The following is a 25,585-nucleotide window of genomic DNA, read 5'->3' as shown; positions in this document are numbered from 1 at the left end:
CTGGAGGGAGAACCCTGCCATGGTCCTCAGGGCAGCAGCAGCCCAGGCCGGTCACTCTGTACAGCCTCCTTCACAGCACCAAGGGCTTTATTGTTGGGGGGCGAGGGGGTTGCTGTGGCTCTCCAGGCCATGGGGGGAGTTTCATCTACAGAGCAGCAGAGGCAGAGCAGGAGCCAGCACTCAGGGGACCCCATCTTCTTAGCCCTGTGCCCAGGGCCATACAACACTGACTCCTGGCTGTGACACAAACAGGAACACAGTGTGAGTACAATAGCAATTACTCCTGAAACTCAAGTAATAGTCAGGGGTGATTTTGTGGTTGCAGGTCTTTTTTTCCCCCCAGTTATTTCAATGCTTTAATTGAGACCATAGCTAAACCGTTATAACCTGTAGCATGTGGTCTGGCATGCAGCAAACTGCAGGTGTTCCACATGACAAACATTCGTCACACATTTTGATTGCTGGTGTCCCACCAGCATCGATAAATGTCACCTGCCCCAGTTCAGAGTCCAAACAAACCTGGATCTTGCTGGGGACCCAGCACAGGGGAAGGGCATCAGAGAGGAGGTAAAAGCCTGGAACTAACACCCCCCCCCACACACACACACACTGCTGCACAGATTATCTGAGGCTAGAGAGGCTGATTTCATGGTCCAGAGTGGGATATTCCCCACCCTCCATGTCTCAGAGACATAGTCTAACCTGGTATCCCAACCACACCCAGAGCCAGTGGCAGATTCTGTGGCACTATCTGACCCAGGATCCCCAGAGTCCTGGCTCAGAGAAGAAAATGGCAAACAGGTTGTACAATGCCTGGGGCAGTGATGAGATTGGCTTCTCTGCCTCTCTCCCTCAATGCTCTCTGTGGTTTGACAGTCCAGAGGCTGCACCGAGTTGAGACCGGAAGCAAACTTCAGGGTCATAGAGACGGCATGACTGAAAGTCCACAGGGAGAGGTCATAGAGACAAGGGTGTGTGAGGCTACAGAGGTTGATCTCAGAGTCTCCAGTGAGATATTCTCTGCCCTGTCTCAGAAACACAGGTTGAGCCAAGATCCCCACCACACCCAGAGCCAGGGTCGGATTCTCTCCCCAGGGACCGAGCCCAGTGGGAAAGTGAAGATCGGGGCCTCGTCACCAGCATCGATAAATGTCACCTGCCCCCAATCACACTCCAGACAAACCCGGATCCTGCTGGGGACCCGGCTCAGGGGCAGGGGGGTCACAGGGGAGGTGAGAGCCCGGAACTGATCCCCCCATCGCTCCACAGCCCAGATCCCCCCCTCAGGGCTACGGCTGATCCCTCCCTTCCTCCTTACAGACTCTCTGGCCACTCCCACAGCCCAGAATCGCCCAGCCCCCACCTCCACCTCCCAGCAATGTCTCCCCAAGGTGAATCCCTCACAGCCCAGCACACAGGGATCAGAGTCAAATCTCTCAGGGTTCTTGGGCAGTTGCTGCCACGTGTCTCCCCATCTCACACTTTTCCAATTCTCAGACAGGATGAGTTTGGGATGAGCCGTGTCTGGATCCAGAGTCACATACGCTGCGGAGAGAGAGAATCAGATTTTTAGGGGCAGAGCTCAGCCCTGGGGGAGGCTGGGACCATTTCTCACACTCCCCAGCAGCCGTGTTCTGGCTGGGACAGTCCTGGATCCCAGGGAGTTGCCTCTATCCTAGGCATGAGACTGTGCAGACACATCACTGCAGTTCCTCTAATTGTGTAATGGGAGCCACTTCATTGTTTTTTCATTTCCTTGCAGAGGCTTCAGCTCCCCCTGCTTGCGCTGCTCCATTCTCAGCATCAGAGACACAGCCAGGAAGGTATCAGATGTTTTAGTGAGAAAGAAGCAGAGGAGGCAGGTACCAGCTTTAAATCTCAGAGCTGAGGTAACCTCCCTCTGTTAAATGCAGCCTCCACTCCCAAGCCAGGGAACAGAGAGGAAGGTGCAGTACTGGGGAAAAGCCCATTAAGAACAGAGAGTAGGAGGTGGTATTGGGCAGGGTAGCCCCATCCCCATCCCAGAGAGAAGGGAGGAGCTGGCAGCATCACAGGGAGAGCATCTCCCCAATCCAGGAAGCAGGGAGCAGCTCCAATGGGAGAGCCCAGCCCTGCCCACAGGAAAGGCAGGATGTTGGAGAAGAGCGATGGGGAGACCTCTCCACTAGGGTAAAGCAGAGGGATGTGTCAGCCCTCAGGGCAGAGAGCTCTGTTCGGGTGCTGCTCAGTGAGTATTTCTGTTCATCAGCCTGGGCATGAACTCAGCACTAAGGACAGTCTCAGGAGTGTTTGTGTGACTTCAGTTTGAGACCGCCTCATTGTTCAATGGGTTTATTTTTAGGGCTGAGTGGGTCATGGTCGGTGTCAATTTGGTTGGTAAATTTGGATAAAATCTCATGAAGATGTTTTCAGTGGCATTTCCTCATAATTTAAAGATAATCTCTACCTGCAAACTCACCATGTCTGAAAGATTCTAGGGTTTCCCCTGTTTTTTTCTTCACTGTAGATGGCAGAGTGTCTGGAGGAGGGAGGGAGAAAAGAGACAAGATTTCATATGTTTATATATATAGCAGCATCCCCACTCTGAATGCATAGCCCTGTGTTTTCATCATGACAGAGAAGCAGACTGAGAAGCCCAGAGACCCAGTCATATAAAATACAGTCTGAGTCCTTCTCTTTACTTTCTCATTCAGGCACCTCTCAGCAATGGAACCAGCATCCCTGCAGCCTCACAACCATCCCAGGACACACAATCTGTAAGGGAGCTTTACTTTTCCCCTCCTTATCCCCTCCCACCCTTCACACCCCAGTTGGTTTGTCTCATTCACTTACTGCCTTTTGTCGTAACCTAGACCCAGGTCATGCAAAGATTTTGGCATAAAATTAAATTTACCCACTTTGACACTAACAGGATGTTGAATGTTTGCAAAATCCCGGCTCTAATTGTGAGCTGTTGCATCTGTTTACTCAGCATTTCTACAGAGAGCAGCATGATGGGCCCTCGTCATCCATAGGCAGAAATAGGAATAATAAAAAAATCATTTTATCCATGTGAACATTGAGGCAGGAGGAAGGCTGGCTCCATGGGCCAGATTCACCCTTGTACCCACAAAAGGAGAGAGGGGAGGGGCCATTTGTGACTCCACTATTCAGTGGCTGCAGGGGCCGGTGCAGACCTTGGCACAGGCTGAGGAAGTTCTGAACCAGCCAGAGCTACATCCCTATGACAATGGCTCCCATGTGTCTTGGCCACTGTGCAGAGTGTCAGAGGCCCAGATTTACACCGCCCACGTCGCTCTGTCTGTCATCCGCCTCCCTCTCTCTTTTAACTGCCTGTAGCAGGGTGCTAGTGCAAAAGCACCTAATTAGCCCCTGCTCCGCCAGCTCCAATCAGGAGAAATAGATTGGGGCTGGGGAGAAGTCTGGTGCCTGGCCTCTAGAACTGGCTGCACCTGTGAGCCTGCTCCTTGCAGAGCTGTAAAGGCTGGCTGGTAGCCAGTGCAAAGGGGGGATGGCCAGGGAAGGGTTAGTCTCCAGGTACAAGGGAGACCCCCCTGTAAAGAGGAGATAACAAGCCTTGTAACTTTGTACATAGTATTGCTGGTGGTGAACTGCTGTAAATAAAGACCACGGGTGCTGCAGTGAAAAAAAGCCTCCCAGTGCTTTATTGAGGGAATGCAGAGCAGTGCAAGAGGGGGCGGTCCAGCAAGGGACCCGGTTACATGTGGGGGCTTGTCTGGGATCTGAGCCATAGACGCAGTGTCGCAGCCTGGGCATGGAAGGCACCCTGCAATGGCTTGCTGAGCAGCAAACAGAAATGCAAAAGACGCTACAGTCTTTCCAGGAGTCCCACCAGGTGGAGCGGCAGGCTCTCCTCGTCTGGCAGACCGAGCAGCAGAAAGCCCTCCAGGACTTTATCAAAGAGCAGTCAACGGTACAGCAACAGCTCCTGCAGAAATTGGTGAGCCCTGCTGTGGTGGGGGATGGTGCCCGGACTCCAGGCCTCGGCCTTTGTAAGATGGCCCCCGCCAATGACCCTGATGCCTTTTTGGGCACCTTTGAGCGGGTGGCCCTGGGAGCCGGTTGGGATTGTACCACCTGGGCCCTACGGCTCGGCCCTTATCTCACCGGGGAGGCGCAGGCCACATATATGGCCCTGACGGAGACCCAAGCCAGGGATTACAATGCGGTGAAGGCGGCAATCTTAGACCGCCTCGGGTTGTCGGCCGAGAAATACCGCCAGAAGCTTCGGGCAGCCCGATGGACAGGGCGTGTGCGACCCCGGGCCTTTGCACAGAAGTTAACAGACTGGGCAATCCGGTGGTTGAGGCCCGATGCCCACACGGTGGGCCAGATAATGGATCAAATGGTCCTTGAACAGTTCCTGCAGGGCCTCCCTGACAGCGTGCGGGTTTGGGTGCGGCGACATCAGCCGGCCACTCTAGAAGCGGCCGTGCAAAGGACTGAGGAATATGCAGAGGCTGACTTCCCAGTGAGGGAGCATCGAGTCCTGCGAGACCCCGAGGGGGGCAGGAAACCCTGTGAGCACAGCGGGGTGAAGCCACCAGACAGGCGACGGGAGGAGCCCAAGGGGACCCCTAGCCGCCTGGGGCAGTTCGTGTGTTGGCGATGTGGTCAGCTGGGACACAAAAGTCGGGACTGACCGGTGATGGAATGTGGAGCGGCGGACTTTTGTGGATGGACTAGGACTGGGGTGTGGGAAAGGAGGCGTGGGTTGGCCACCATCCCGGTGCAGGGTAGGGAAAAGGACCCATAGGGGTCTGGTGGACATGGCCTCCGCCCGCTCCTTTGCACAGCGCCGTGTGGTGAAGCCGCACTGGCTTATCCCTGGGGGATGGATGTGGGTGGACTGCCTCCATGGGGATAGGAAATGTTGTCCCGTGGCCCAGGTACCTCTAGAAGTAGATGGGCGGTTTACCTGGAAGCGGGTGGGGGTAATTGAAGGGTTAGCTTACCCCGTGGTCCTAGGGCAAGACTGGCGCTTTCCCTTGAGGGGAAAGGCGGCCGGGGGGAAGCAACCGAGAATGAGGGGGAAAAGAACCCTGGAAAGGGAGAGCAAGGCCCTGGGGGAGGCGGGTTGGGAGCAAGGGAAGGCCCCACAGCCTCCGGGGGGAGACTTAGAACAGCCTAGACAACAGAGCCAAAGTAAACAGGAGGGAATGACTGAGGAGCCCAGGGAGCTCCCAGGGCAGGACCCCCTGGGGGAGGGAGCCCTCGGGGAGGTAGAAGGCATTCAGCAGAGGGAGGCCCAACAGCAAAGGGACAGAGGACCTGGACCAGAGACAGGGGGCCAACTTGGGGCAGTGGGCTCTGAGCCATCACCCCCACTGGAAAGGAAAGAGGAGCCTCTGGGGCGGGCGGCCCAGCCGTGTGAATGGTGTGAGGACCTCTGGGTAAACGTGGACCTGTGGGGTGCCTCACCCCCTACCCAATGTGCCTTTTGTGGGTGGGGGGTGCCAAAGCCCCATGGGGTTGTTTCAGGGGACCCCTCAGCTGGGCAGGAGGCCCAACCTCAGAGGAAAATCCCTGGCCGTGGAAGGCGAGGCCGAGGAAGGCCAGGCCTGGCACCAGCTTAAGGGGGGAGGTGTGTAGCAGGGTGCTAGTGCAAAAGCACCTAATTAGCCCCTGCTCTGCCAGCTCCAATCAGGAGAAATAGATTGGGGCTGGGGAGAAGTCTGGTGCCTGGCCTCTAGAACTGGCTGCACCTGTGAGCCTGCTCCTTGCAGAGCTATAAAGGCTGGCTGGTAGCCAGTGCAAAGGGGGGATGGCCAGGGAAGGGTTAGTCTCCAGGTACAAGGGAGACCCCCTGTAAAGAGGAGATAACAAGCCTTGTAACTTTGTACATAGTATCGCTGGTGGTGGGAACTGCTTTAAATAAAGACCACGGGTGCTGCAGTGAAAAAAAGCCTCCCAGTGCTTTGAGGGAGCGCAGAGCAGTGCAAGAGGGGGCGGCCCAGCAAGGGACCCGGTTACACTGCCCTCACCACCCCCACCCCATTCCCAGCCCTCTCAGGAACACGCCTTGTGCCTGCAGTTGTTGGGGAGGAGGCACAAGAGGCCCCTGTGCTGGAGGGATCCCTCACCGTGGGGGAGGGGCTTTCTCCTTCCCCACAGCCCATTTGGACCAGATTAGCTGCTGTACGGGACCAGAGCTCAGTGATGGGCTGAGTTTTAACAAGTGGCTTTTCATGCAGAGTCTAGATGTTGAGTGTCTGCCTTTAGATCCCTGGGGCCTGGTTCTCCGAGGGGCTGGGCACCTGCAGCTCCCACTGACTCCCCATGCAGCTGTGGAGGCTACAGATTTCTGGAACAGTTCTCTGGTTGGGAGAGGGAAACAGAGGTGGCCAAAATTAGGCTTAAAGAGAACAGACACCCACATTGTCCTGTCAAGGAGCAGTTAGCAAAGTCCAAAACCCCTATGTGGAGAGAAGAGTCAAAATGACCTCTGCATAATCAGTGATGATAAACCAATCAGAAAAGAGAATTCTAACATGAAAATAGCTTGGACAGCTAAAGCCCTGACAATTAAAATGTTTATGCATGTGTATTGTAGGAGTTATATCAGACATTTAATATTAATAACACTCAAAGGTGATTGGAAAAGAACTAATACACATATAATTTGAGTGTGTATGACATGTCAGGCACTGTAGGGGGGAATTGGAGTGTCATAGGAGAAATTCCCAGTGACCTGCCTATGCCCCAGGAAAGGCAATGTGACAGTACTTCTTTCTGTATGTCTGTCAGTTCTTACTCTAACAGTAATTGTAATGTCAAGGGATGCTTTGGGTACAAATAAATGTTTGAATTAATTAACCTGAGTGACTTGGATCCCAAGTGTGTGGCATTCTTCTAACCCAACAAATGGAAAGATGCATAATCTAATTATGAACCAATTGACCAGAGTAATTCTCTTCCCACAGTCTCAGAGGCTCATCCCAATTTCCCCCCCTAGATACCTTCTCAGTACCTTTGAACTTCCTCAGAGTCTCCATTACAGTAACAGTTTTCTGAGAGAAATCACTGAGTCTTTTTTCCAGTTCAGGAGAAATCTCCTCTGGTTGCTGGAACTTGCCCTTCTCACACCTGGAGAGGAAAAAAATTAATGTGATTATATTTCATTTAGTGACACATTATATGTTCTTACTAGTGAGTCGCTGCGCTAATGGGCCTGACATTGGAATTCCTCGACTTCTCCCAGCCTCAGAGCAGGTGCGACACAGGCCATGGCCGTGCAACCTTCCCCCGAAAGGTCCCATTAATATTCTTTAATCTGGCCTGAAGAGACCAGCTCTGGGGATAAACAGGGAATTGAGTCTCCATGGACAATTCATTGCTTGTCCTCCATGCTCTGATGGACAGGACGTTCCCATGTGAAGTTTTGTAGAAATCTGCTCACTAGGAATTAGAGAGACACCAACTCCCCCCTCCCCAGGTTATTCCACACAGGTCTCCAAACAGTCCTCTTGACCACTGCTGCCTTGGGCTGAAGGGTAACCAGGGCCCCAGCAGTGAAAGGCCAATATTCCATCCCCACAATCCTGAGGCAGCCAGTCCCCCAGGGACATGACATCTCTAGAATATAATACAGGTCAGTCTTTCCTGCTGAATGGATAATTCCAGAGTCTTCTGTAGAAGCGTGAGAACCTCAGGATGAAGTTGATCAAAATGTGACTTTCCCCACACATTTTGCTTTAGAGCCCTGGGGAGATGTGGTGCTAACTTCTTCTCCAAGCTCCTTCCCAGCATTGTGAAGTGTGAGGTGTACTGAGAGAGAGCCACATACCTGCTCAAGGTGCTTCCGATGTCCTAGAGGAGAGAGAGACAGAGACACAGAGAGAACTTCAGTCTCATCTGACAGACACTTAACTTTCCAGGGAAAGTATTTAGCAAGTATGGGGAACAGAAGCCATGTCCAGCCCAGGGCCATGGATTCCCTGAGCTAATGGGACTTTTCCATCTCTAATATTTCTATGTCTGTGTCAGGGTTCCCTCCTCACTTTGAACTTTAGGGCACAGATGTGGTGACCCACATGAAAGACCCCCTAAGCTTATTTTTACGGTTAAAAACTCCCCAAGGCACAAATCTTCCTTGCACTTCGGATTAGGTAACACTGCCACCATCAAGTGATTTAAATAAACATTTAGGGAGAGCCACTTGGAGCTCTGCCTTCCCCAAATATCTCCCAAGCCCCTACACCCCTTTTACTGGGCAGGCTTGAGAATAATCCCCCAAGCCCCTACACCCCTTTTACTGGGCAGGCTTGAGAATATATCCTCACCAAATGGTACAGGTGAACATAGACCCAAATCCTTGGATCTTAAAACAATGAAAAAATCAATCCGTTTTTTAAAAGAATAATTTTAATTAAAGAAAAAAAGTGAAAAGAGTTCCTCTGTAAGATTAGAATGAAAGATAAGTTTACAGGCAATCAGATTTAAAACACAGAGATTTTCCCTCTGGGCAAAACTTTAAAGTTACAAAAAGAAAACCAAGAATACCCTCCCTCTCACTCAAGGGAAAACACAAGCCAGAATAAAAGTAAATTAACACATTTCCTTGCAAAATACTCACTAACTGTATAGGAGCTGGATCGCTTGCTGCCTTGATCTGTGTCCAGCAAAAACACACACACACACACCAGGCAAAGACTTTCCTCCCTCCCAGATTTGAAAGTATCTTGTCCCCTTATTGGTCCTTTTGGTCAGGTAGGTTATGTGAGCTTCTTAACCCTTTACAGGTCAAAGAGGAATTAACCCTTAACTGTATGTTTAAGGCAGTCTGTAACTCTGCAAAGAACAATGGTCATTCACATGTCAGCAATGCACTCACCAAGTTACACAGAGATCTCTGACTGATGGAGCCCAGTGCCCCTGTTTTAGGAGCTGTCCTGTCCCTGTCTTGGGACCGGGAGGATTTCTAACAGAGTCTCACCTGCAGGAATTCACCCGCTGGCTTCTGATACTTCCCCTCCAGCTCACTGATCAGCTCATTGAGATAGGAAATCTCCTCCCAGAGTTTGGTGACGTTTTCATTCTGTATCTTCAAAATCTCCTTGTCCAGCTTTTCCAGCTGGGCCAGCAGGAGTCGCTCTTGTTCCTCCAGGAACTGCCGCAGTTGCTGAAATTCAGACACAATTTTCTGCTTCTCCTTTTTTATCTGATTCTGTAAAGCAACAGGGGAAGTGCTGGTCAGGGACATGGCAGCAATGTGGGGTCCTTTCATGTACTCGTGTGCAGGAGGGAGAACATCTTGCGAACCCTAAGCTTTCTGACATTTGACTCTACCCGGTGGGTACTTGGGAGAAGTTTCTCTCTCACCTTTGGCATTTCTTCCCAGTGTCTCTGAAAAGGGATGTTTCCATATCTGATGTGGGTAGGACATTGTGTTATCAATGGCCCCTGAGAATGGAGATCCGGAGCAGCAGGAGGCAGCATTACACTGACAGACGTTCAAGGGGGGAAAAGAATCAAGTAATTCAACAATGCAAGAAACGAAAGCCTAGGGTGACCAGATGTCCTGATTTTATAGGGACAGTCACGATTTTTGGACCTTTTTCTTATATAGGCTCCTATTACCCCCGTCCCGATTTTTCACATTTGCTGTCTGATCACCCTATGAAAGCCACAAGGGCTAGAAATTAACTCATTCACTGAAATGAAAGCTGAGATTCTGCACATTAATCTAACAGAAAATCTAGGATCATGGCGAAGCATACCAACACTCATGTTTACCAAGGCCACACAGGAATCTGCCTCCAAACAGACCTGCCACTGCAAGTCTTTGCAGGTGACTAACAACAGGCACCTACCAGATACTCCTGGCATTTCTCCTCTCCAGTCTCTTTAAATCCCAGCAGCTTTTCTCTCTCTTCCCTCAGAGTCTTCAAATGGGCCTGGATTTTTCCCTGTAGAAACAGAAATGATTCAGAGTTTTTATTTTGAGGGTTGAGGGTGTGTGTAGGGGGATGCTTTGCCACCCACACCCAAGGTGACATCGGTTCTAATCGGCTTATGACCTCAGGGCCACCAAGGAAAATGAAACCTGTGTCAGATCCAGGCTTGTTAGCAGTTTTGGTTCAGTCTTTTTAGTAATTAGATACCTCAATTATCCAAGCTTGGTTGGCATTTATTAATCAGTAGCACAGCATAGAACTGGAAACTGGGGTCACATGGTGGTGAATCAATACATTTACTTTTGAGAAGATTAACTAACAAAGTGATACAAATCCCAGAAACCACCAGGGCTTGAAATATGGTCTGGGATTCTGCAAGCAGCCCAACCCCCAATTGAATTTGAGCCCTGAAGCCCTGGGAATTGTTCTGGTTGGACAGAACTGGTCTGAACATTAGGGCAAATCCCATTACACAGGCTGATTTGTGGTAAGAATGTCTGCGGTTTGCCCTCGTGCTGTCCTGAACACTTTCAGTAGAAATGCCTTTCTGGAAAGGTACCTTACAATCCCGCTCCTTAGTAAAGATCCCAGAAGCAGTGCATTCTGGACATTTTGAAAAGGCTGCCTGGTGGGATTAACGGAAACACTTTGGCTGGAAAAGCTCAGACTGACATCAATCAGCAATGCCAAGGGGTTAGTTTTGCTGCAAACAAGGCTAATCCTTGGGGTATTTGGCATGGACCTGTGTTGTATGGAGCCCTTTTGGGTGTGAACTCAAGGTTCTCAGCGTCCCACACAGTGTTTAGCCCAGTGATCTCAGAATGGAGAGGGGTAACTAGTGGTGTTCCCCAAGGGTCAGTCCTAGGACCAATCCTATTCAATTTATTCATAAATGATCTGGAGAAAGGGGTAAACAGTGAGGTGGCAAAGTTTGCAGATGACACTAAACTACTCAAGATAGTTAAGACCAAAGCAGATTGTGAAGAACTTCAAAAAGATCTCACAAAACTAAGTGATTGGGCAACAAAATGGCAAATGAAATTTAATGTGGATAAATGTAAAGTAATGCACATTGGAAAAAATAACCCCAACTATACATACAACATGATGGGGGCTAATTTAGCTACAACGAGTCAGGAAAAAGATCTTGGAGTTATCGTGGATAGTTCTCTGAAGATGTCCACGCAGTGTGCAGAGGCGGTCAAAAAGCAAACAGGATGTTAGGAATAATTAAAAAGGGGATAGAGAATAAGACTGAGAATATATTATTGCCCTTATATAAATCCATGGTACGCCCACATCTCGAATACTGTGTACAGATGTGGTCTCCTCACCTCAAAAAGATATTCTAGCACTAGAAAAGGTTCAGAAAAGAGCAACTAAAATGATTAGGGGTTTAGAGAGGGTCCCATATGAGGAAAGATTAAAGAGGCTAGGACTCTTCAGTTTGGAAAAGAGGAGACTAAGGGGGGACATGATAGAGGTATATAAAATCATGAGTGATGTTGAGAAAGTGGATAAGGAAAAGTTATTTACTTATTCCCATAATACAAGAACTAGGGGTCACCAAATGAAATTAATAGGCAGCAGGTTTAAAACAAATAAAAGGAAGTTCTTCTTCACGCAGCGCACAGTCAACTTGTGGAACTCCTTACCTGAGGAGGTTGTGAAGGCTAGGACTATAACAATGTTTAAAAGGGGACTGGATAAATTCATGGTGGCTAAGTCCATAAATGGCTATTAGCCAGGATGGGTAAGAATGGTGTCCCTAGCCTCTGTTCGTCAGAGGATGGAGATGGATGGCAGGAGAGAGATCACTTGATCATTGCCTGTTAGGTTCACTCCCTCAGGGGCACCTGGCATTGGCCACTGTCGGTAGACAGATACTGGGCTAGATGGACCTTTGGTCTTACCCGGTACGGCCTTTCTTATGTTCTTATGTTCTCCTCTAGTGCAGGCCAGCATCTGAGTTTAACCCCTCATGGAGCAGCACAGGAGTTCAGAATCCCAGTGGAAAACCTCCTTTCCTGCTAGACCTGGGGCCTTTATCAAGGTGTCTCTCCCTTTAACTGCTGCACTTCAGCACTGCTACCAGGGAAGCAGCCTGGCCTAGCAATTTGGGCCCTCGACTAGGCCCTCAGGGACCTGGGGTCCATTCCCCAGCTTATTGCTGACCTGTAACACTGGGCAAATCACTGTCCCTCTCAGTGCCTCTGTTTCCCCTCCCACCCTTTGTCTGTCTTGTTTATTTAGACTGTCACCTGCTGAGGGCAGGGATTGTCCCACAGTGTGTTTTGGACAGGGCCCTGCACAATCACAGTCAGAGCTCACTCGGGGACTGTTGTGGCTACTGAGGTGAAAATACTACTAATAAAAAACCAAGTTACAAATCAGTAACAACAACTGGTTGTAACTTCCTTCTCTCCATTCTGAAGGGAGCACTCTCACATAGACAGGCCTCCAACTCATGTGATTAAACATCACTGATCATTTAACAGCTTCTGTTCTGTAGACAGTTCCCTTCTGTCACCAGTGGGAGCTGGGTTTGAAGAGGAACCAGCTTCCCAGAAAAAAATTCTCTCACATCAGACATCTTAAATTCTTCAGGGTTTTTTGCCTTGTTTGCTCCACCACCGTATCATTTACTTGTTACAGTGTCTGTCATACAATGAAGGCTTTACCGAGCTGAATAATGCAGTTACACTGGATTCCCTGCAGACCCTCAGGCTCAAATGACCTGAAGTGAGAAATGGTTTGGAAAAGAATTCAGCTTCTCAGAAAAAGGTTTCTCACATCGTACATCTTTAAAGTCTTCATGCTGCATAATTTACTTTTTATAATCTGTTTCATACAATGGAGGCTTTACAGAGCTCAGAGATGCAGTTACACCAATAGCCATGATAGGCAACTTGCTACGAGATTAATCTGTAATTAAAATCCAAAGTTATTACTCCAATTAATAGCTTAATAAGATATCCAAAATCTAAAGTGATTCCACTTAACAGCAATTCCTTACTTTGTCCTCCTAGGCAGTCTCCTCCATGGGAATCACCGGGTGAGCTCTGTGAGCCCGGGACAGATGGCAAACCAGATGGGTAGAAGTTTGGTCTTCTTCACAGAACAGTTTCAGATGCTCCTGGTGTTCCCTGCACACCCTCTGCCCTCCTCATCCCTTTGCTGCCTCTAAACCCAGATGTTTCTATGTCTTTCACCAGCTGCCCATTTGGTCTGAGGTTTCTCTGTTGCAGTTTCTCATTACTGAGGGCCAGTGGCAGATTAAGACATGGGCCCACTGGGCTCTGGCCAATTTGATGGCCCCAGAAGCACCGGAACCTGTTTAGAAGGGGAGCGGGGCCACCAGCACCAGATCTGTGGCCCCACCTCCTGCCCCTCCTCTTCCCCCCAAGGCCCTGCTGGTGCCCCCTGGCCAGGCCAAAAGCAGGAGCTGGGATTAGGTAAGAGTTGCCCAGGGAGTCCAGGCTGCTGTGGGGAGCCCCGGACTCCCCAGTGCCCTGTGTGGAGGGCCAGGGGCCTGAGAGCATCCCCCTGCCGGTGTCCCCACTTCCCAGGGTACACGGCTGGCGCCTCTCTGTGCCTACCTGAGGCTAAAGAGGAGACGTGTGGTGGAGTCATGCAGATTTCCCGGGATGGTTCTGGCAAGGATGAGCAGCCCTGCAGCCCACGGGAGGGAGGGACGAAGCAGCAGGGCAGCTGGCTGAGCTCCTCCCACACCACATGGGGTGGGACTGCTTTGCTTTCCCTCCTGCTGGAGCCCCAGTGCTGCTGCCTGCTTTGCGCAGACCATTCACTGAGGTGACTCGGGGGCGTAGGCAGAGGGGATGGGTGGGACGCCAGCAGCAGGAAAGGCGAAGCAGCCCCATGTGGCGGGAGGAGGAGCTCAGCCAGCCAGGGCCTAGCACAATGGAGTCCTGGTCCATGACCGAGGCTCCCAGGTGCTATGATAATACAGCCAGACGTCTTTATGCTTCCTCCCTCCCTGGACTGAGAGCGCCGGTGCCAGGTGCTGCCACCAGAGGTATCCCGAGAAATGGGGGGGGGGGGCAGGGACCCCCTCAGAGTCTTTTATTTGTGCCCCTCACTAGCCACAGCTACATGTTGGCTCTGACTACACCCATGTTCAAATGTGTGTGGGGGAGTGGGGGCTATTCCTGCCCTCCCCTGTTCTGGCGTCTCCTGGCCACCAGGGTATGAGGGGCCCAAATGTTCTTTGTGGCCAGGGCCGCAATAAATTTTAATCTGCTTCTGCTAAGGGCAGGAAACATCTGTATCAGATCCCTCCCAGCACTGGCTGATGCAGGGTCAGCAGAAATTATGCACACACTCCAGAGTGACAGGTTCTGTGAAATACTCCAGACAGAGGGGACATGTCGCTTCCTCCTGGAGACTTTCCATGGGGTTCTCTGCAGCCATGGCTTTCTCTGCGCAGGGTAAAGTTCGCTTTCCTGAGCTCAGAAATATGCCCCGCCTGCAGCACAACTGGGAGTTTTGCGTTGCTGTTTGCTAAGGGTCAAACACCAAAGAACTACACTGAGCATGTGGAGAGAGAGAGAAGCTTAGGGGGTTGAAAGCTAGTTAGCAATGACTCATGAAGCTGAGAGGTTCAAAGGACAATTTTGCAGCCATTGAACCTGAGTAATACACAGACACTGAGTTCAACCTTGGCCATGGGTAGAAATCAGATTTTTTGAAAGAGTCATAGTGCCTCTGTCAAAGGGCTATTGTTTATTTTAAAAGTGGAGGTGCCACGAGGCCCTGCCCTCTCCCTGGCCCTGCCCTGCTCCGTCTCTTCCCCATAGGCCCTCTCCCCAGCCAAGCCGAAAGCTGGAGCTGAGCTGGGGAGCCCAAGTACCTCTGTATGCCCAGGATCGGACCGGGGGGAGAGAGCAGCCCCCAGCCCATGTCCCTGCCTCCCAGCAAGTAGAGGGTCTACAGCTCCCCATCGGTGCCCACATGGCTCTTACCATGGCCTGGCTGCAGCTCTTCAGCCCCCAAATCAACACCCCACCCCCGGCCAGGCTGGAAGCTGGAGCTGGGTCAGGATACGAGACATGCAGGGAGTTGTGGGGAGCTGCAGACCCTTCACCTGTCCTAGGCGGGAAGCCTGTGGGGTGGGGACCCAGGCAGGGGGCTGCTCTCGGCCCCCAACCATCCTGGGCAGGTGGAGGGTCTGCGGCTCCCCACTGCCCAGCCTGCCTTGGCTCCCTCTGTTCTTGTGCCCGTGTGGTCCGTGCAGCGGAGCGAGGGCGGCTGTGTCCATGATTAATGGGGATGCCCTGCTGGCAGGGCCTGGGCTGTCAGGGGAGCAGCTCGTTCCTTCCATTCCTGCCGGGCAGCAGCCCGGACACATCCAGCTTCAATTCTGTGTGAGAGGAAAGTGCCTCACCCAGAGCTCTAGTGCCCACCTCTCCCTAATGAACAGTGTGGGATTGACAGGCTGGGGCAGCATCCGTGGCCAAGGCTCCCTGCACCTGCCCAGAGGAAGGAGCCTGCAGGGCAGAGATTTAGGGGGAACCAGAAATCAGGGGAGAAAATCTGGGAACCGAGGTGACTCTGTGGCTCTCGGAGACCCTGAGTGTGTCCTACCTTGTATTTCTGGGCAGCGTCCTCCATGAGCAGCACCGTGTGAGATCTGTGCTGGGGGGATCTCTCACAAACCACACACACGGTTTCCCCGTCCTCTGCACAGAACAGATCCAGGGCTTTGCCGTGCATCTCACACAGATTCTCTTTCCCTGGTTTGAAATGCAGTTGTTTGATTTTTTCCACTATATTTGCTAGTTGATAGTTATTCCGGAGAGCCCCTTTCCGGATTCGGGCTCTGCAGCTGGGGCAGCACAAAGGGTCATAGTCCCCCTCTGTCCACATCTCACAGTACCGAGTGATGCAGCCTCGGCAGAAGTTGTGCCCACAGTCTATGGTCACTGGATCCATCAGATATTCCAGGCAGATGGGACATTTCGTTTCCTCTTGGATGTCCTGTGCAGGAGTCCCTGAGGCCATGGCTGCTAGGATCTCTGGGCTTCCGTTCTCTCTGCACCAGAAATGGTTTTGCTGATAATGGGAGGTGCCTGTCCCACCTCATATCAGCTGCAAGGTGCAGAAGAGAACAGAGAGGCTGGGAGGAGGAGCAAGATGAGAAAAGAAGGAAGCAGGAATTACATAAGTAAGGAATGGGAGCAGCGGTTTGTAAAGACGCAGAAAGGGAATGAATGGAAAAGGGAGGAAGGAAACAAACACAAAAGCTTAAACTCAGGGTCTGTCTACACAGTACGTGTTCAGACAAGGGTCAGACTGGATTGTACCCCAGCGGCTAGCCCAAGCCGCTCCCTGGCTGCTGCAACCTCGCTGCTATTGGTAGTGTGCCAGCTCCAGCAGAGTCAGCATGTGTACGTCCACCCAGGCTGGGAATCACACCTGCCAGGTGCTGTGTAGACGCGCCCTCAGTTGAACTAGGACAGTGATTCTCAAGCTATTGTACTGGTGACCCCTTTCACATAGCAAGCCTCTGAGTGCAACCCTCTCCCCTTATAAATTCCCCGCGGGCACTTGCAGGGGCTCTAGCCTGCGGGACAGCGGGACACACCACACTGCTCTTGCAAAGCCCCCTCGAACTGATCCAGGCTGGACTGCAGCCACCAGTCCCCAAAGAGAAGCGGGTGCTCGTTACCTTTGGCGTCTGCCCTTCGGGTCCTGCCACCTCCTGTCTCCTCGCCCCCAAGAAGAAGAGGAGAGCAGCGATCCACAGGATCCCCAAGAGAGACAAAGCCAGCTGGCAACTCGTCTGTCTTATCGCTCAAAAGTCCCACCTGGTGGCAATCCTCCTAGATCTCTCCCTGAAAGGTCGAGAGTCGTGTAGTCTGAGGTTGTGCTCTACTCCTTTTGCACATCCCACATCCCACTCATGCAGTGCGAACACCTTGGATCTCTCACAAAGTTTCCTCCTCAGGCGATCTTTCCACTCCTCAGACAATGGTGAATCTCCAAAGTCAAACTTTGCTGGGTCTATTGTCAGAACTTGAGTCTCGCACTGGGGTTTTACAATTGATTCAGGCTCGAAGAGGTCTGCTATCTTTTGTCCTTGCTTCACAACAACATCACGACTTGTTTCAGTAGCAATCAGTATAGTCACCTTTTCCTGGGCTTCAGCAGGTAGGGTTATGACACCACTGGGGACCAGCACTCCTTCTGGGAGCTCTCCTTCAACCGGCTGCTCTATCATTGCTATTGCCCCTTTACTGACTTTCAGCCTGGTACTCACGACAAGCAGTTCTTGCTCCGTCCTTGCAGGCACTACTAAGGGGGTTGTGCCCACGTACTTCAGTGCCCCAGTCGGTAGCTCAGATGTCTCCTTTTTAGCACTCTCAATCTTCCTATAGGCTTCAGCACAAACCGTATGGATCATCAGGGTACTCAGGTGCTGGTCCCCAGCCCGTCGTCTGCAGTACTCCGCGAGCACCTTGAAGAGACTGGAGTTGGTCCCTATCAGCACAGACACATCAGAGGTCCCTTTAGGGTCAGGGCATATTAAGGCAGCTGTGTCTACCTCTTCCCTTACCCCAGCAACCTCCCCTGGGAATTCCAGGTGCACTATGACATACCCTTAGCAGGGGTATTAATCCATGCTGAGGCCACACAGACCAATGCCAGTCAGTGGCTGTATAGGCAGGTGCCTAAGCATCTGTTGGTAGAATGACTGAAATATAATAGTCACTTGAGATCCAGTGTCAAGCATGGCTTTACACTCCGCCCCTTCCATCCTCACCGTGACCTCTGCTCGAGGCCCTATCAGTCCTGCGGGGATCCCAGCTGGATGGTCTTTCTGGGGATCTTCAAATCCTGCAGATCTTGGTGGTCCCCATCCCCAGACCCTCCCGGATCTCTCCCAATTGATCCTCAGCTTTCCATACACTAAGGAGGGGTTTTCTTCATTATGGCACTTGGCAGAACTGTGTCCATCCTGACCACATCAGTAGCAGAAGAATTGTCCTTTCCCCCTTCGCCTGGGTGGGACGGTGGTTCTAAATGCTGACCTCTCCATCACCACAGTCTGAGGCTCCTTATTCCTGGAAGTCTTAGCTCAGTCAATGGTGCTTTGCAGCTCAACTATCTGTTCTGACAAGACCTGCATTTGTTGGGCAAGTTCCTCTGTGGTTCTCACCATCAGTACATTGGCCTTTGCAGTGGTGTTGTGCTGGCTGGATCCAATGTTTGGGCTTCCCAACACTCGCTGGCAGCCTGCCTTTCTTCCTCTTCCCTGACCTCCTTTATCAGCTGGGAGTAACTTGGGGGATGTTTCTGCCATTCTCTTAGCCGGAGATGAAGTAGAATAGGGTTCTGATACTGAGTCCCTCTTACAACTTGAGCCAGTCTGGTCCGATCCATCTGCCCAGCAGTCACTGCTCCCCTCATAACAGCTCTCTGAAGCAGTCTCTCCAGCCTCTGTATATAGGCTGAAATCTTCTCGTCCCTTTGCTGTCAGGAATTAAGGAACTTACAGAAACTGTCTCCAGGTCCCTCTCCGCTCCCAAAGGTATGATCAAGGGCCTCTAGGCAGTCCTTCACACTGACCCCAGGGTCAATGAGCTTCAGGGTGCGAATCACATCTAATGCTGGGCCACCAAGGCTCTCTATTAGACATCTTCGCTTTTCTGCATCGGATAGGGCCCACTCCTGCAGCATTTCAGTGCTTTGCTCCAACCAGGGTTCAAACTCCTCTTCCCCAGCAAATAACCTTAACTTATGACAAGAGTTTGACGTAGCATGGGCCAGCACAACCTTTTCCAATGTTTGCCCCAATGCTTTTGCCCAATCATTGGCTGAGGCTGCCGCCCCTGAGCTAGAGGCTGCAGGGCTGGGGCCCAACAAATGCAACATATTAGCCATGATACAAACAGTAATTTCCTCAAAATATAAACACAATTGTTTCTCAATGCAGTGGAACACTCAACAGGTGCTTGTGAGGGGTACTGATCCAGGGATCCCGGACGAGCCCCCAAAATGTAACCCTTCTGCCCCTCTGAGTTGGCAGCAACAAGGGCTGGTTCAGTATCCAGGGGTTCCGTGTCAATAACACGATGCAAAACCAGCTCAAGCCCCCAGCCAGTGACCTGGGACAATTACACACCACCCCCCAGGCGCCTCTAAGAGGCAATACTTCCCTTCTCGCAAGCACAGAGTCTGAGTGTAGCAAAAGCCTTTTAATAAAGTAGGGAAACAATGTGGCATTATATTGGGGAAACACCACAGACAGGATTCATAACACAAACCATGAGCAAATAGAATCATAGAAAAATGACCAACCCCCAAGTAAGTTTGGCAGTGTCCTTTTCCCCTCAGAGTCTTAAGTCCAGCAACCCAACAGTCACCCCACCCACAGTTTCTGACCTTGGTCAGTGCAGTCCCCAGAGTTCAGAAGTTCATCTGCAGAGTTTAGATCCCAGGCAGGGTGGAAGTGGAGGGAGGTGGTTGAGGAGGCATCTTACATTCTGCACTGCTCAGGTTGATGGCCAAGTGCCACGCCTCTCCATGGGGTTCTGCTGCAGTCCTCACCACCAGCTGCACCTCTCCACCAGCCATCCTGCAGTCTGCCCCTGTCCACCAGCTGCCCTGCTGTCTGCTACACTCCGCCAGCCAGCCTGCTACCCACTCTGCTCTGCCAGCTAGCCTGCTGTCTGCTCTGCACTGCTTGCTGCTCACCAACTTGTCTTCAGGCCCCACACACATAACACAGCTCTCAGTAATGTCAGCTCTTTAGCGAGTTTAGCTGGAATTAGGGGAGCCTCAATGCTGGTACACCACTAGCCCAAAGTAGGTCTAATACTTAGACCCAGGTATCAGATTTCAGCTCTGCAGCATGTTACAAGACTCCTAGTGGAATCAAAATTAGCTCTGTTATTACACAGGCAACCATTTATGACAACCTATACATACACTCTACCCCTTCACCTACTGGCTTTTGGAACCCATGTCCCTTGCCTCGCGAGTGCTGCGTAGTTGAGGGTGAGTCCTCGGTCATAAAATGCCAGGTACAGTTCTACTGTCCTTGATTCACATAACGAGGATAACAACCCTTTATTACTCCTGCCCCAATAACAAAGAGACCGGGGATCCCACAGCAGCCAAAGGGACCATTTGGGCAAGAAGTGGCATTATTTAAAACAACACCAATTTATTTTAAACCTATGTAACCCTCCTGCCCATCAGAATTGGCAGCAACAAGGGCTGGGTTCAGTATCTAGGGGTTCCGTGTCAATAACACGATGCAAAACCGGCTCGAGCCCCCACCCAGTGACCTGGGACAATTACATTCCACCCCTGGGCCCTCTAAGAGGCAATACTTCCCTTCTCTCAAGCACAGAGTCTGAGTGTAGCAAAGCCTATTAATAAAGAAGGGAAACAATGGAGCACTATGTTGGGGAAACACCACAAACAAGATTCATAACACAAACCATAAACAAATGACCCACCCCCAAGTAAGTTTGGCAGTGTCCTTTTCCTCAGGGTCTTAAGTCCAGCAACCCAACAGTCAGCCCTCCCACAGTGTCTGTCCTTGGTCAGTGCAGCCCCCTCAGGGTTTAGAAGTTCATCTGTAGAGTTTACCTCCCAGCCTGTGCAGAAAGCGGGGGGAGGTATGGGGGCACCTTATGTGCTCCACTGCTGCTCCTCTCCACCAGCCAGCCATTCACCACCCTGCATCCAGCTCTCCGCTACACATCTGGCTAGCTACTTCTCTCCACTAGCCATCCCTCTTACTTCACCTCTAGGCCCCCACTTAACACAGCTCTCAGGGACTTTAGCTCTTTAGTAAGCTCAGCTCATAGTAGTGAAGTCTCAGTGCTGGGACACTACTATCCCAAAAGAAGTCTAATACTTAGACTAAGTTATTAACTTTGCAGTATGTAACCTGAGTCATAGAGTAAAAACTAGCTCTTTCATTATAGAGAACAGAGAAGCACAAAAATAGTACCTTGCCCCTCTGACAGCAGCCTCTCTACACATATAGTTACCTTCTCCCACCCTCTCTGTTCAGTCACCTAGTTTTGGAACCCATGTCCCTTGCCTAGCAAGTGCAACTAAGGTGAGCGTGAGTCCCTCCATCATAAAATGCCAGGTACAGTTCCACTGTCCTTGATTCACATAACCAGGATAACAACCCTTTATTACTCCTGCCTCAGTAACAAAGAGACTGAGGATCCCACAGCATCCAAAGTGACCTTTTGGGCAAGCAGTCACATCATGCTAGGCCGGGTGGATGAATCCATGCAAACGAGATCAGCCCCTGAAGTCCTTTTCCACAACTCACCATCAGATGTCAGAATAGAGCTCATCCTGACTGCTTATACTTGCATGCTGAAAGTTAGGCACATACTTAAGGATCTTTTCGTGTCAGGGCCTAAATGGTCAGACATTGCTTCCCAGGAATATTTTATAACATTCAGTAGAAATCCCTTGTTCGCATGGACATTCCTGCCAGCAAGCGCCGTTGATGGAATACGCACAGGAAGAGTGCAGAAGGGGCAGGAGCTAAAGGGAATTCATGGAATCAGGCCCCTTATCACGCAGGCACTTTTGAAACTCCCACTAGGCTCCTGTCTGCATCTTTAGGATCCTAAATAGCTTTGAAAATCTGGCACAGCGACTAAGGGCACATTTTGGAAGGTCTGTAGTCACCTAAAGATGTAGTTAGGTGTCTAGTGGGATTTTCAAAAGCACCAAGGTGCCTAACTCCCATTGGAAGCTAAGTGCCCAGGCACCTTTGAAAATTCCACTAGGCGCGTGTCTGCATCTTTAGACATCAAAACACCTGGAAACTCTGGGCCTAAGTGACTCACCTAAGGTCACATAGGGAGTCTGTAGAGAGCAGGGAATTATGCACCTTACTCTGGAACTCCCTCCAGAGCTGCACCTGAAGCAGCTCAGATCCCTTGAGCTCTGTCAGCACAGGCAGCGAAATGTTTAATTATCATTCCCTCTCGGTGTGTTCTGGGGCACACAGGCTCAGCGTCGCTGTTACCCTGACTCAGGGCCTGTCTGTCAGATAAGAGCTCAATGATGTGCAATAAAAAAGGAAACTCTGACCCCAGAGGCTCCCCTCCGCAGCTCAATAAACTGCTGCTTGTTACCCTTTGTACCCCACGCTCACCACCTGCCCCTTTCCGCTGCTGTTATCCGAGCTCGTCATCTCAGCAGGATCACAAACGATGATGAGGAGAGAATGCCCTGGGAACGGTGGGTAGAGCTAGACATTAACTAGGGTGTTTTGATACCTTTTCCACTTAATTTTGAATTGCTATTTTTCTCCCTCGTTCTCAGACTGAGCTTATTATTTTGGAAAAAAAATAATGTGGCCACATCAAAGAACAGAAACTTTCCAGAAAAAAGCCTTCAGGCCCGACGCACTGCTAGGCAACATAATAAAGTTCCTCAGACAGCAGGGCTTAAAGCCAGCACAAAGGGGAGGGACAGGAACGTCTGCGAGGAACATGGCAAAGAGCTCACCTGGTTCTGTATGGAGGATGTCAAGGCCCTTTATGAGGATTGCAAAGGATCCCCGGCTCACTGCTCTCACACTGTGATTCCCAGGGGAAAGGCTGCCCACGAGTCCAAGGTAGGGGTGTGTCTGTTGGCTAATTAAATCCCTTCAGGGCCCTGTGTCACCCCCTCTCTGGACAGATACCAGATCTAACCACTTGATCCCAGGTGCTTCTAAGACTCCAGCTCTGGGTCTCTCAGCTGCACTCCCAGTTGCAGACCCCACGTCTGCCCCTCTTCTTTGGGATGTGGTCCTCCGCACCCCAGCTGTCTGAAACCCCAGACCCAGAGCCGCAGCCCTGCCAAGCTCCCACTTGGTTACACATGCTCCGGCAGATTTCCAGCTCACTGTGGGCCTGCTGAGTTCGCGATTCACATAATACAAGAACTAGGGGTCACCAAATGAAATTAATAGGCAGCAGGTTTAAAACAAATAAAAGGAAGTTCTTCTTCACGCAGCGCACAGTCAACTTGTGGAACTCCTTACCTGAGGAGGTTGTGAAGGCTAGGACTATAACAATGTTTAAAAGGGGACTGGATAAATTCATGGTGGCTAAGTCCATAAATGGCTATTAGCCAGGATGGGTAAGAATGGTGTCCCTAGCCTCTGTTCGTCAGAGGATGGAGATGGATGGCAGGAGAGAGATCATTTGATCATTGCCTGTTAGGTTCACTCCCTCAGGGGCACCTGGCATTGGCCACTGTCGGTAGACAGATACTGGGCTAGATGGACCTTTGGTCTGACCCGGTACGGCCTTTCTTATGTTCTTATGTTCTTATGATTGACCCCTTCAGGGACAATGTGTCAGGCGAGCCAGGAACACTGGCTTAGCAAAGGGATTTCCTAACCACTGGCACTTGTATTTTTAAGAAAGCACAAAAAGAGTTACAAATCTACCCAAAATAACAAACAGTCCCGAGACAAACTGCCCCCTATCCCCTGTGTCCGCGCACAACCCTTCTATCACTATGGCTACACTACAGCCTATGTTGGAAAACTTGTGTCACTCAGGGGAGTGAATATTCCACCCCCATCAGTGACATAAGTTACGCCAAAATAGGTACCACTGCTCACGGGGTTATGCTAAAAGGAGAGCTCTCTCCCATCGCCATAGAGTGTCTTCACCACATGTGCTGCAGCGGCACAGCTGTATCGGGAGAGCTGAGCAGCTGCAGCCCTTCTAGTGAGGTCTGGTCAGCATCTCAGGAAAGGTAGAGACCCTTCTGCTCTATCTCTCCAGCCTTGTCTTCTGGCATATGGTGGTCGATGGCCCCTCTTGCTCTGAAAGCATTCACCCTTCAATTTAGTCTCTGTTCCCTTTTGCCACATGGAATTGTCTGAGCTCCATGGACCAATCTTATTTGTCAAATAAATTCTTCACTAAGCTCCATCCCCATGCCAATAGCAGAGTCAGAGCTCCTTGGTTTAGTTTCTGCCTTTTAATCTTATTAGCCCTGCAGAGGTAAGTCAGGTCTGGGAGAGGGCTCTTTAATCCAGCAGACAGGCAGAGTGAGATCTAATGGCTGGAAGTTAAAGCTGGACAGATTTAGGCTAGAAGTAAGGTGCCCATATTACCACGAGGGGGATTTACCACTGGAACAACTTAACAAGGGTTGTGGTGGGTCCCCATGACTTGGAGTCTTTAAATCATTGCTGGGCGTCTCTCAGAGACCTGCTTTATCTCAGCCGCAAGCTGATGCTGCAGGAATCTCTGGGAGAGGTTCTCTGACCTGTGCTCAAAAACAGGAGGTCAGGCCAGGTGTTCAGAATGGCCCCTTCAGGCCTTATCAGCTGTGAATCTATCACTTTTTCTGGCTAATGCTGCTCCATACAGAAGTGTAACCCTTTGTGGTTGACAAAGGTGCACGGCAGTGGGTTTAGCAAACTGTAGCCATAGGGGGGTGAATAAGGTAGCTACATTATTTGCTCGGATGAAAGAAATTCATAAATACCTAGGGAAGCAGGGATGGCTGGGAATTTACCCTTCTGAAATGGGATTGCCCTGATGAGGAGAGGGTTTTGTGCCTGCAAGTGTATGGCACACCCATGGGGAATGGTACCTGGATTTTTGTTCACTTGGTTTTATTAAATTATTGACATTTTCCCCATTTCTCCTTTCAGGAGGAGGCAAGCTCATCGAGCAGGTACTGTACATGCATTTGCCTTTTTCATTTCCCCTGACATTCCTGTTTGATGCACTGCAGCATTACTGCACTGAACAGCTGAGAATGTCTTCTCTTTAGGAGTGAAAATGTGAACAGTCAGGAACAGGAAGCCACTTCTACTCAACAGCAGGAGCTCAGAGGTAAATGAACGCCACTCTCATATTCAGCAGTGCCCCCCCCCCCAAGCGCTCACAACTCATCAGTCAGGTCCATATATGTGACAAGACTGGATAAAAAAATATCACAACATTTTGAACAAAAACAATTGTACCACCTCATTTTTGAACATTTAAGGACATTCCAGCCACCCCATTCCCCACTCGCTGCCCCCACAGTTTGCGTGTGCTCTTTCAGGATGCACAGCCAGTCTCAAGAACACATGTACACATGTGAGCATCTCCTGGAGTTGGGGCGTTAGCTCAAATGGTGGAGGTGGTAGTGGCTCTCCAGGTTTGTGTTCAGATTGCACAGGTAGGGGTTGGTTATATACCTTCATGTGCAAATGCTCAAGCTGAGATCATGAAATTAGAGAGGCAGGATGCTCCAGTGGTTACAGAACTAGCCTGCTGTGCCACAGATGGGCTGTGGGACCTTGGGTGAGTCACTTAGGGACTGATTATTAAAGCCGTGTAGGTGCCTAAAGATGCAGATTAGCGCCTAGTGGGATTTTTGGACATGCCCATGTGCCAAACTCCCATTGATTTCAATAGGAGTTAGGTGCCTAGTTGCTTTTGAAAATCCTACTAGGTGCCTATCTGAATCTTTCAGTGCCTCAATCCCTTTAGAAAACCTGTCCCTCTGTGACTCAGATCCCCATCTGTACAATGGGGAGAGTAGTCGGGCTCTACCTCCCAGAGGGGTTGTGCAGATAGATACACTAAAGATTGTGAGGAGCCCAAAGGGGATGGTAATGAGGGCCAGATCGGTACCAAAACAGATTATGGCACCAA

The 25,585-nt window shown here is 50.7% G+C and overlaps 1 protein-coding gene across 1 annotated transcript; it reads right to left on the bottom strand.

Moving 5' to 3' along the window:
• Positions 1-782: 782 nt before the first annotated feature.
• LOC120383945 (tripartite motif-containing protein 10-like) lies at positions 783-15,938 on the bottom strand. Its single transcript, XM_039502274.1, has 7 exons — positions 15,522-15,938; positions 9,834-9,929; positions 8,957-9,187; positions 7,808-7,830; positions 6,992-7,107; positions 2,459-2,518; positions 783-1,545 (listed from the first exon to the last, which is right to left on the bottom strand). The coding sequence occupies exons 1-7, from the start codon at positions 15,936-15,938 to the stop codon at positions 1,031-1,033; spliced, it is 1,458 nt and encodes a 485-aa protein (XP_039358208.1). The 3' UTR covers positions 783-1,030.
• Between the last annotated feature and the right edge of the window lie 9,647 nt (positions 15,939-25,585).

The sequence above is a fragment of the Mauremys reevesii genome, linkage group 15 (assembly GCF_016161935.1).
Source record: "Mauremys reevesii isolate NIE-2019 linkage group 15, ASM1616193v1, whole genome shotgun sequence".
Classification (NCBI taxonomy): domain Eukaryota; kingdom Metazoa; phylum Chordata; order Testudines; family Geoemydidae; genus Mauremys; species Mauremys reevesii.
Note: the sequence above shows the minus strand (reverse complement) of the source record. Positions and strands in the feature narration are given on the sequence as shown.

Excerpts from the sequence above, each read along its gene's own strand:
- LOC120383945 (XM_039502274.1), bottom strand. The coding sequence starts at position 15,938 with ATGGCCTCAGGGACTCCTGCACAGGACATCCAAGAGGAAACGAAATGT. Across the intron at positions 9,930-15,521 it reads ACGCTGCCCAGAAATACAAG|GGAAAAATCCAGGCCCATTT; the intron begins GTAGGACACACT and ends CTGTTTCTACAG. Across the intron at positions 7,831-8,956 it reads CAGCGGGTGAATTCCTGCAG|GACATCGGAAGCACCTTGAG; the intron begins GTGAGACTCTGT and ends TCTCTCCTCTAG.